The sequence below is a fragment of the Corvus brachyrhynchos genome, unplaced genomic scaffold (assembly GCF_000691975.1).
Source record: "Corvus brachyrhynchos isolate BGI_N302 unplaced genomic scaffold, ASM69197v1 scaffold864, whole genome shotgun sequence".
Lineage (NCBI taxonomy): Eukaryota > Metazoa > Chordata > Aves > Passeriformes > Corvidae > Corvus > Corvus brachyrhynchos.
This window is the reverse complement of record NW_008237871.1, coordinates 1,304,026-1,315,618: the sequence shown is the minus strand read 5'-3', so window position 1 is coordinate 1,315,618 and position 11,593 is coordinate 1,304,026. Positions and strand designations below refer to the sequence as shown.

Genomic DNA, 11,593 nt, shown 5'->3' with positions numbered 1-11,593 from the left:
AGAAGAGAGAGCAGAGAGCTGAAGGGGAGCTGAAAAGGGGCCGTCTCTCCTTCTTTCTACAGCTTTAGCACTCTCCTGTCTTCTCCCTTTAGGAATACATATGAATGCCCATGTTCAGTATGCTGGAGAGATCTCACCTAAGAAGTTGCGTGGATTTATAAATGTGACCTCGACAGTGTTTCTTGCACTAGGAAAAACTGTAGCAAGAATTCTTGGATTAAGGTGCCTGTGCTGCTACTTCTCAGCCTGTTTTATATTTATTTTTCTTCTATATAGCAGGAAAGTGGTGTTCTCCCAGTCCTAGAAACAGACATACACCAAGGGTGGGGTTTTATTTTGCTTAAATACAGCAGTCAAAAAGGAGGCATCTACCCCATACAAGTCACTGAGGTTTCCATGTCATTCCCTGGGGAGAGAAAGGCCTGTCCCTTGAGAAGGAAGACTCCATCTCTGGAGGTGCAGTCTCTCTGCTGAAGTTAATAAGAAAAGACTATGTAAATACTCTTAGTAAATCTGTGAGATCTGAAAATTTTGCTAATTTCTTGATAACCTCATGCAGACTTGCAGTATTGGTTCAAAGGGCTGTTGTGAGAATATTCTGACCTTCAGAAATTATTCAAACTCTAAGAGTCTGCAGTCTTGCAGAAGAAATAAAGTATTAATCTATTTTCCTGTCCCTAACCTAAACATCATCTATTTCAATTTAACTTTTCAAGGATTGTATGTATTTTGTGTCTCTTTAGCTAGCCTAGAATTTAGAAAATACCAAATTATTTATAAACTGTAATTTTACTGGACTATAAATAGATTCTAACATGCTTTCATAGAGATCTTTTAGGAACTGAAGACATGTGGAATGTGCTATTGTCCTTCTCTGGACTGGTGGCATTGATTCAACTGCTCTTTTTACCATTCTTTCCTGAGTCCCCGGCCTATCTTTTGCTGCAAAAAGACAACAAAGCTGGTTGCTTGAAAGGTAAAAGGAAAATTTAGATCCTTATTTTGTTAAATCATAACTCTTGGGAAAGTGAAGCTAACAGCAGGAATTGGCTTTTCTATTAGCCTGCAACAGATTTCTTGATAATTACATGATTAAAGTCCTCCAGACCAAGTAGAGTCATCAGAAATATTTAAGATCTACCCCTAACTGCCACAACATTTTCCAGGGAAGTTTCACCATGTTCCAGTAAGTGATGTTCCTTCCAGTCCTTTGCTCAGTAACTTATGAATCAAAGCATGGACTCAACTGCAAATATTTAGTGTCATTAAAAGTTGAAAAACACAGAAGTATGAGTGGAGCAGATGATGGAGGAGTATACTTCATTCTGTCTCTTCTATAGCCATGAAGCAACTCTGGGGAGAAGGGAACTATCACACAGAATTTGATGACTTGATGAAGGAAAAGGCTATAACAAAAGGCACGAAAATCATGAATGTCCTAGAGGTGCTGAGAGAACGATCCGTGTACCCACAGCTGTGTACCATGGTCCTCCTTTTACTGAGTCTACAGCTCTGTGGCCTGAGTGCAGTTGAGTATGCCCTATTTCCGTGCTCAGATCTGCTGTTAAGCCTCCAAAGTGCCACAGTGCCAACTTGTCCCTTTCCTCTGGGGCTACGTTATTCCTCCTCACACAGAGCACACTGCCTGAGACCTGTGGCATCATCCCCAGTATTCTTCATACCTTTAAGGGAGCTTCTTAGGTGGGAATACAAGAGATCCAACTCAGCCGAAGCTCCTGCAAGGGCACTGTTACCTTCACTCCCCTGGTGGTATGACCAAAGAGTCTGTAGAGGAAAGGGTTGCAAGTATCCTAAGGCTTGCAGCAACCCAGCACCACCTTCTTTGACTTCTGCAGTAGAAGATGGCCAGCTATTTCCATCCGGTTTCATTTCATTTGATAAAGGACATCTATCCATTAAGTAATATCCTTTCAGCTGTTTCCACATTGGCTGAGCCCAATGCAGCCGAAGCTGGCAGTCATTCCCCTTCATTTTATCACTTGTCTAGGGGTCTCTCTCCATAAGCCCTGGTTCAACCTGTGAGCTCTGCTGGAGGTGGTTCATTCCAGCTTCCAGCAATGGAATTCCCTCTGCACTCTGCTGGCAGGGAAATGGTGCCCATTCCCTCAGGGACTCTGCAGATGAGCAGCTTCTGTTTAGCAGCTGGAAAAGGTCATCAGAATCAACTGTTTGGATGACAATGTATGGTCTGCTAAGACTGAGATTTGCTTTTCTTTCTCGTCTTGTCCTTTTCCTTTTCCTTTTTGTCAGAATGACACCTTTTCCCCAAATCTTACGGGCAATATGCTCCTTTCAACTACTTTTTTGTTTTCCTTTTTTTTTTTCTGGACTTACAAATCCCTTTTCTTGATTGCCATTAACCTGTTGATTTCTCACATTTGGAGCAGTTATGTCACCTCTCCTAAGCCCAATAATGTATTGCTGTTTTTGCAGTGATGACAAATCTCGTTCTCAGTGATGCTGGATAAGCACATATCACATCTATTATTATGCTTTATTTTTCTTATTTCCCAGATCACCTTCTACACCTCAGAAATTTTTCGGACAGCCAATCTGCAGGAAAACATAATTCCATATGTATCTCTAGGAGTTTCAATCTCTGAACTCATCTCTATCATATTCTGTGTAAGTCAGAGCTTCCTGGGGTTTTAAGAATTAAAGTATTCTTCCTTAAAGCAAATGAATCTTCTCCTTATGAACCAAAGAATTTTTCTGTGGTGCTGCATAAATCTGTACAGTGGTTGTTACCACCCACTGCAAATTTTGTCCCAACTTTCATGTGTTTCTTCCCATCTTTCAAGGGGAAATGGCTGGTTTCTGCTCAGACCTGGTGAGTATCCAACTTCTTGTGTTCTAGCCCTGGTCACTAAGAGCAGCATGGTCCTTATAAGAATCCCTTATGAAATGTCATTCAAACATAAATATGTGTACTCATTTCCATGTATCTGTGTGTATCTATACATTCAAATGGAGTTGTAACATGCTTCCATTGATTACAGTGTTTAAGAAGTAGCTGGGCAGTAGAAGTAGCTGCAATGCTGGGCAGTGATGGTAATTCATAGAATTAGAGAGTCTAGAAGGAGTTCAATAAAATAACAAACTTGGTACCAATAAGACTTGTGTTCTCTGACGTAAAAAGAGCTCAAGGAGAATGCTTGATTTGTTGGATGGCTCACAGATGGATTTTGCCATGCTTCCAGTGATAGGCAATTTTTTCCTATTCCTCAGAGCTCCATAATCGATCGGTTTGGACGTCGAATGCTCCTGTGTGGTGGTTATTTGCTGATGGCACTGATACTGGTGTTGCTTGAAACGAGCCTTCTGCTGAGCGTAAGCAAATGTCTCTCTGGAGTGCACCTGCATCAGAATTCTCTGTGCAGGACAGCAGATAGTCAGCCTTAGCTTTCGTGTCCAAACCAGCAGGTCAGAATATCTTCTAAATACAAGCTCACTTCTGTAGATGTGACACAACAAGCGGCTTCTGGCCTTCCGCTGTGTTCAGTAAAGAAGGATAAGTAGGTCTAGAGAGCATCTATTACACAGCTCAGGATCATGGGCTTTTTCACAAATATTGCTGCTCCTGTGCTTGGATCAGCTGTGCTACAGCTATAAAAGTAATTTTTATTCTCTTCCCTCCCTTCACCTTTGTCTAGGATCAGTTCCTCTGGTTGCGTTATTGCAGTGTTATTCTCATCTTTTTATTCATCATTGCTTATGGACTAGGACCAGGTGAGTACAACAATAAAAGCCACAGGAAAGCTTGGACCACAGGGATAAGCACAGGCCATGAATGTATTAGAACTAGAATGCGTGAGTATGTCTTTGAAAATCAACAGCTTAGTTGAGACGGAGATTGAGGGAATCTCAATTTTTGATGAATTAATCACTCAAGAAACAATGTCTTTAACAAATTATATTAAATCATTCACACCCAGATGAATCAGGACCCTGTTTTCTCTCACTGGATTACTGGTTCAAACCAAATAAATTCTTGTTAATCAATTCACGAAGACTTGTTTTGCACGGTGTAAATACTGTTCAGTGCACAAAGGTTCAAACGTCTGATCTCTGCCAAAGGGCAGAGATAAGCTTTTCTAAAATATCAGAGTTTTCTCAACTTACCTCTAAAATCATACTCTGTGAAAGAATGACACCTGACAGCATGCATAATCGGTTTCATAGCACTTCTGTGTTCTTGCTTGTCCTCTCTTAATGTCACTCTTAATTGCCTACATCAGTAACACCAGACCCAAACTTACAGCTCTCTGTTAAAACCTCACTCACCTAAGACCAGTATTTACTCTGGAAGTTCTCTGACTAAACACTACCAGTAGTTACTAAAGTCTCCAAGTTCAAATGGCAGCCTTTAGTATTGTAAGGGTTGTATATGACAACCACGAACGTCTTGAAAACACAGCAGAATTTCCACAGTAGCAGAACTGAGGTAACTTCTATGGGAAATGGTCAATTACAACAATGTTTCTATCACTTTTTTTGTTGTTTTTTTCTTCAGCTGGAGCTGTTGTGTCTGTCATGAATGAAGTCTTCACCCTCTCAACAAGGGCATCCGCTTTTGTAATTGGTGGAATCGTCATTTGGCTAGGCCTCACATTCACTGGAATGATTTTCCCCTTTGCTGTAGTATGTAATTTGATTCAAATCTTCTCTTTGACTCTGTCAATTTAATCTGGATTTCTAGGCTGATCTAGACAGGGAGTAGGATGAAATGACTTGTAGATTATCAAAACTGTGAATTCCTTATTGGTACAGCATAGGAAGACGATTTATATAAAACACTTCCCAATACTTCAGAAACCATCTTCTGCCCCAAGAAGAGATTTAAAAGACAAATAAATATTGTTTCTGTAAAATGACCCTATTCCTTATTTCACAGGAACAGATCAACAAATTTCAAGAATCTATAGGGGCAAGTGTTGCCAAGGAAATCACTCATCTTGTTCTATTTTTTATCTCCAGATGCTTCTTGGTCCTTTTTGCTTCCTCATCTTTATTGCTGTCCTGGTCATTTCAGCGGTTCTTATCTACCTGTTCCTCCCAGAAACAAAAGGGAAGTCAACCTCCGAAATCACAGAAGAATTTAAAACCTGCCACTTTAAGAGGAAACGTCATCAGGCTGTGGAGATGAATGCCGCTGAGGAAAAGACATTTTGCACCAAGCTCTGATAAGCCAGCATAAGTAATTTCCACTGTTCAGGCATAACACATCCGTTGTATTTCAAGTCTTCCTCCATTGCTATCATTTTAAAGCAGCAAGATTTGTGTCTATGTTTCTTACTTTATAAGAAGGTTCTGCTCAGGATTAAGAGCAGGATGAAGAGAGGATTAAACATAGGCATAGTTCTTGCAAACAATTTTCATGTCATCTCTTTTTGCTATCACACTCTAAAGGACTTAGTATTGATTACAAACACTGTACATGCATAAACATGTAGAATAACAACTTCTATTTCTGTGAGCTGACATCGAGTAACTGTGTGTCCTGATTGTCTCTATGACTGTCAGGGATCAGCCCTGATCCCTGGGCATTTGGTACAGACAAACTCTCACTTGCATCCTCTGGAGCAAACTGACTGCACTCTCCATGCATATCAGTTGTAGCAAAATCAGGAGGAAGTTCTTGTAATACATTCTGGTGCCTCATGGATGGCACACAGGTTAATAAATACACATGCAGTGCTGAGAGCTGGAAGACAAGAGCCCTGGAGAGATACAGAGAGTAAGACTTTGAGAGAGTACTGAGACAGCAGACAGTTTGAAAATTCAGCCCATTTTATAAATAAGTAACTGCTCAAAAAAAAAGAAGTTGTATCTGCTAGCTTTGTACTGGCCTAGGACACGCAGCACTCTGCTGCTGCCCATCAGCACACAGTCCTACACTTTACCACTGCTGAGCTCCACCTCTGGACTGTGCTACTCAACGACTGCCGGTCCTGCTGACCACTGCAGCATCTAATCACTTCCCACCCCAAACTCTTCTACCTTTATATAGGATGATCAATTATTTTTCCTTTTTCTGTCATGATTACAAATGGTATTCCATGCCTCCTCTTTAGCAGGACCAAAAAGTCCTTTCTTTCTGCAGTTTTACCATTCTTATTTATTATCATTGTGCTGAGCTCTGAATTAGTGTTGAGTTTTAGGGAGTTTTCTATTTAAAATTTTCAAATAATATATTTACTGCTTCTAAAGGAATAACCACAGAAGAAACTCTGATATTAAAGCAGGAGTGTGTGTTTCAGCAGTTGAAACCTGGGTTAGATTTTATATTCACTCCCTTCATCACTCCCTGTATCAAAATAGGGAGCACTCATGCTACTGACTGTTCTCATTCAGAGGGCCCTCTCCTGTTGAGGGACTGAAATATTTAATCCACCCATTTTAAGCATTGTCCAATTGCTACAAAAACCATAAATCAACAGAAATCTTACAAAGTAAACATTAACCTCAGCCTCAGAGTAGGATGGTTACTTAAGCTGAAGGTGCAGAAAAGGCATGAGAGAAAACATTTCCTCAGTTTGACAGAGTTCTGTCTGCCTGGGTTCAGCCATCCTTTTGATATAAGATGGACAAGCTCCTTCCAGAAGTGGTGAGTACTGCAGCTGGCAGCACCAGCTGTTAGCATTTAGTTTTCAGAAGAACTGAGAGGTTGGTTGTTGCAACCACCATACCTACAGAAAATGCATTACATATTTACCAAACTTCTTTCAAAATAATAGGATAGGCAGGGGATAATACTTTTAATTTTGTTACTGTAAAAATTAGAGCTAACATCTAAAATTTTAAAAAATCAAAAGACACTGACAATATTCTGGACTAAATCATCATGGAAACTTTGAAGGAAGTTCCAGCTGGTTAGAAAAACTAATTAAAAAAAATTAAATTCATCTAGTTCTTAAATGGTGAGGTATTTCGGTACCATTTTTATCTGCTCCCGCTTGCTTCCATGTCCAAGTGTGATACTATCAGGCTATTTTCCTAGCTGCTAGCCTGATAATGCTATGAAATGGTACATTTGAAAAGAAAGGTTTTGTGGATGGTTTAGTTAGTTAATGTGAAGAAGAGTAGCAAAACTGAAAATCCACAACCTTTATCTCTCTGACCTTTTTTTGCATTGATGGCAGGCATGTTCTGCTGAGATTGCTTAAGCATCATCAAACAAGCCAATATCCTAGAAATGCAGGGACTATGATATCACAGCTTCTTCTGTGATGAGATTGTACTGTTCTTTGCATGTTCAGTACCAGTGGTTGGTTGTAATGCTCTTTGTGTTGGGAACTGGTGGATCCCTCACAAAGGATGATCCCTTTCAAACCTCTATGAACAAATCCTCATCCATGACAAGAACAAATCCTCATCCATGACAAGAAAAGCAGATACAGCACCTTCAGGAGACACTGATGGTGGGGTCAAAATGTAAAGGATGCTTCCCAAATCAAATTGCAAATTGTTTCCATTGACTTTCCGTTCCCAGCTCTTTCCACACACCCTTCTTTGCAGAAGAAAAGAACAAGAGCTGGCCTATAGCTGCCTCTGACTGGGCATGCCCAGGTAACAAACACATCAGTCCCTCCACTTAACAGATGTAGCTACCATGCCCTCTTCCCTATGCCCTCTCTGACAGCGCAGTTTGCAGCTTCCCTTGCAATGCTATAAAGGGGAATTTCTAATGCCTGAGTTTCCTGTGTGAAAATAAGAACAGCATGAGGCAAAATGGAACAAAAATGAAACATTTATGTTTTCCATGCTGTTCTTTCCTGGTCTGCACCAGTTTCACAGTGAAATGCAATTGCAAGTGGCAGTACCTCTGAACGGTGCTGAATAGACATTAAAGTCATAGAGTCACTAACTCAATAGAGAGATGGAAAAATACATGATGGGATCAGTGTTAACTCTTGGCACTGTACCAGATCAATGGTGTGTTCTGCTGTGGTAACTTCCACTTTCATGTCTCAGTTCCTTCTCTCTGATTTTACTTTCTTTGCTGGTCCTTTTGCAGGAACTGGCCTCAGCAGAAGCACAGCTGGAACACTGCAGAAGGACTGTTCATCCCTGTCAGACAGCACCATGGCTGGTTTAAAACCATCAGCCTTGGATCCCTCTCTCCCTCTCTTATGAAGTCCAGCCATGCTGACTCTGATATAGCTCCAGTGTCTCCTACAAGAAGTCAGGTTGCTTTGCTGGGCACCTCCTCTGCTTCACGGCTTGATGAACCTTTCCATCTCAAACATTCATCCTCCCAAACTGCACTAATCCAAAGTGCCAGACCTCAGGAGGTCTGTTCTCCCAAATGCTCACTATTGCTGCATCTCTTGCAGTTACTGATAAACCAGTGAGTATATGATTAACCTGCCAGTATTAATCTTTATGAGTTGTTTTAATCCCATCCCAGGGTCTCTCTTTCATACTTCTGCAAGCAACATCGCAAATTATTTTGACTACTCACCCTGCCTATCTTGCCTTCAGGAAAGAAGAAAATTTTAAATATTTTATTTCTATTGCTGTTTCACACCTAAAGACTGGAGTGTACCATGTCACAGTAACCAAACAAACTGGATTTCATGAAGTTAAACTTTGCCATCATCATCATTTTGTCATCATGTTCAAAATGCTGTAAAAGGAGAAGCAAAAAAATAAAATAAAATTATCTTCCTCTGATTCATTTCCAGGAAAACCTCATGTCTTTCTGCTTCCTTATCTTTACTGAGGTCCCCATCAGCTCAACATCTTCATCTTCCTCTTCCTTCCAGAGACAAAGGGGAACTTTGTTATGAAAATAATCAAAGAATTTGGCACTTTAGATTTTAGGAAGAGAGCTCATTCCTTTACAGGAAGTACTTCTTTTGAGGAAGTATCACCTACACCAGCTGGTCAGCAGAAACACCATGTATTAAAGTCATAAAAGACCTTGATGCTTGCAGACTGCAAAACAAAGGCAAATTATTGTTTTCTATTATCGGAAAATATATAAATATTTTTTCACAGACACAAGTGGAATCTTCATGAATGAGAGTCACTCTCATATCACCTTGAAAATCTGAGAGAAGTCTACAATCAATAAGTGATTGTAACATAAAATATGTGCTATGTTAAACTCTTAGATTTCACTTAGAACATGTTTTGTACCTAAATGTCTCCTTTAGTTCCAATCTCCACAATTTTGTTATTCAAAATTTCATTTTGAGTTTTGGATTATAACAAACCCAAATCAAATCTAAAAGAAACCACTGAGTTTCCCTCACTGCGAAATTAAACTGAAGATGGCTTCAGTCATCAACAATGAGCAATCTAGTGTGGCTCAAGCTGGCTTAGAAGCTAGCCTGACTTTCAGCTCTTTAGACAAAACTGTTTGACACATCTCATGAGGGTGGGTTTCATGTGTTTGTCCATTTCACAACAAGCATTTCTTACAGCTCTATTAAAAAAAAAAAAATTACAAGATCTCCTTAACTCAGTAATAATTCTTTAACCATGAAACTGTGCACAACTTCCAGTGTAGCAGCTTTTTCAAGAATACAGGTGACATTTTCAACAGAAATGGTCCATTTCATTGACTTGACAAAATCCAAGAAGTAAGCTCCTAGAATGTAATTTTCCTAAAATTGCTAATAAGGTGAAATAGTACCATGGCTCAGAATTACCTGAAACACCTTTAAAATGTAAGAGAAATTTCACTGTGAGCTGGTGGAATTTGCTGCTGTTTGAGGTCCTCAGTAATTATTTTCAAGAGGTGAATCCTTTAAACAAAGCCTCCCTACACCTCACTACAGTTTGAGAAAAAACACATAGTGAAAAGGAAACATTAACATTTTCAAACAATAGCCAAGAGATGTGCAAGTAGTTATATTGTCAGTGTTCAAGAGAAAACACAAAAAATGCTAACTCATTCTAAACACTATTGCAAGCCAGGATAAACAGCATTTGCTATGCAGTTATAGAGACAATAGTTGGAATTACACGAGTAACCAAGGTTTTAATATTAACATGCATTTTTCTCATTTATTTATACTCACCATATTTGCAGTGATAAATAAATCTGTAAATAATTGCATTCTGTGTTTTATAAACTGAAAGTACAAGTCCCGAGGGTGAGCATTTACTGAGGGCTTCAGTATAACCCCATTGCCCCATCTGCCCCCACCCCAGGCCTTGGGGGCAGGGGACAGTCCCCTGGCATGAGGAGAGTGAGCAGAAGACTGAAGGCAGGAACAGCACAGGGCTTCAACCACATGTGAAAGCCCCAGGCAAACCAACCTCTTTTTTTCAAGTGCTGGCTCCAGCAGAATCTACGTGGAGCTACAGTCTGAGCTTTACCTCACAAGAAAGGAGCCTCTGGGAGTCAAAGGTAATTTTTCAATGCCTGCAACACTGATTTTGGAGCTGTTCTGTGTCAAAGGTAAAACCTGAGGTAGTAAGATCCCGGTGGTCCTATTCCAATTCATTAGGGCATATTTATCTTATTTGCCAGCTTCCATGAATCTCAGTCTCTTACTGCTTTTTCATCACACCTGGTCGACAAACATCACTATAAACACCAGACAACAAATACCCTTCCTCAGCACAGTCTAACTGATTCATAAGGCCAGAACAGCAAAATTAGGCTTTGAAATTTGTCTATTTTTCTTCTAATTACAATATTTACTGTATCAAAGAATCTGAAAAAGAACACCACATACTTTACTTATTAATAAATAACAGTACCTAAACCTTGTACCAGCTGCTTTTTGCTTTCTATCGATTATGGCAGAGAAATGCACCAGCCTGTATCATAGCATTTTACTGTTCCTGGAAAACTGTTTGCATTGTTTTGCCTGAACTTTTCTTTTTTCCCTTCCCAAAGCCCTCGCTAGTCCCCAGATGCAAATTTCCTCTGCTTTGAAACTTTCCCCCTGCAAACTGGACTAGATGTAATTATTTCCTGAAATATTTAATCTGGCAGTGTTAACTTTAGCCAGTCGAAGTAAATATAAGTGAGTGAAGAGTAAATAGTAAAAATTTAACTCTGATTCCTGAAGCCAAATTCCCACTGCAGTACCAGCAGGCAGGAGACAGAGGAACACAAGGCTGTAATGACAAAGACACATCACACACCGGACAATCAGCCCTCAGCCAGAGATGACCGGCTTCCTATCAAACCTGGTAAGTACTTGGTGGGGTATTTACATCTGTGACATTTTTGTGTGCTACAAAAGGAAAAGGAAAACAAAATCAGTATCTTGCTAAGAACAACAAGGCTTCCATTCACTACAGGCATCTTGGAAGTGGTTCTGCCCACTATTTTGAGGTATTACAGCACTTCATGTGTTCTGCCATCCATCTTTGTCATATTTTTATCAATATGCTAATGTGTCAAATGTTTTAATTGACTGGAAAATATTTGCTTAACTACAAACATAATTTGCTTTGCTTACCTGACAAAAAAAAGTGCATTGTTAAACACAATTGATTATTTAGTGCAAGACATGGCAGGCAGAGGTTTTGAGTAGCAGGGAACAGGACTGGTTGCTAGCAGCTGTGGTGCCTTGACAAAGATGTTTGTGGAAGCTGTACTTCC

General features: G+C 39.9%; 2 protein-coding genes across 8 annotated transcripts in view; both read left to right on the top strand.

Moving 5' to 3' along the window:
* The window catches only part of LOC103614210 (solute carrier family 2, facilitated glucose transporter member 11-like), an 11,460-nt gene extending 2,759 nt beyond the window's left edge, over positions 1-8,701 (top strand). The window contains exons 5-14 of one of the 3 annotated variants that reach the window (XR_001861369.1): positions 93-222; positions 828-976; positions 1,341-1,528; positions 2,536-2,646; positions 3,250-3,351; positions 3,675-3,750; positions 4,535-4,662; positions 4,999-5,218; positions 7,514-7,590; positions 8,039-8,701. Coding sequence is in view for 2 of the 3 variants with exons in the window: in XM_017732278.1 (XP_017587767.1) it covers positions 93-222; positions 828-976; positions 1,341-1,528; positions 2,536-2,646; positions 3,250-3,351; positions 3,675-3,750; positions 4,535-4,662; positions 4,999-5,205 (1,091 nt within the window). In the remaining variant the exon portion in view is untranslated. Of the gene's footprint in view, positions 1-92; positions 223-827; positions 977-1,340; positions 1,529-2,535; positions 2,647-3,249; positions 3,352-3,674; positions 3,751-4,534; positions 4,663-4,998; positions 5,503-7,513; positions 7,591-8,038 lie in introns of those variants that run through there. The other 2 variants (XM_017732278.1, XM_008632106.2) reach the window with 2 other exon arrangements.
* Positions 8,702-11,017: 2,316 nt separating this feature from the next.
* The window catches only part of LOC103614208 (solute carrier family 2, facilitated glucose transporter member 11), a 21,395-nt gene continuing 20,819 nt past the window's right edge, over positions 11,018-11,593 (top strand). Inside the window, exon 1 of one of the 5 annotated variants that reach the window (XM_017732276.1) lies at positions 11,018-11,178. In XM_017732276.1, coding sequence (XP_017587765.1) covers positions 11,155-11,178 — 24 coding nt within the window. In that variant the 5' untranslated portion in view covers positions 11,018-11,154. The remainder of the gene's footprint in view (positions 11,179-11,593) is intronic. The other 4 variants (XM_017732274.1, XM_017732275.1, XM_017732273.1 and 1 more) reach the window with 4 other exon arrangements.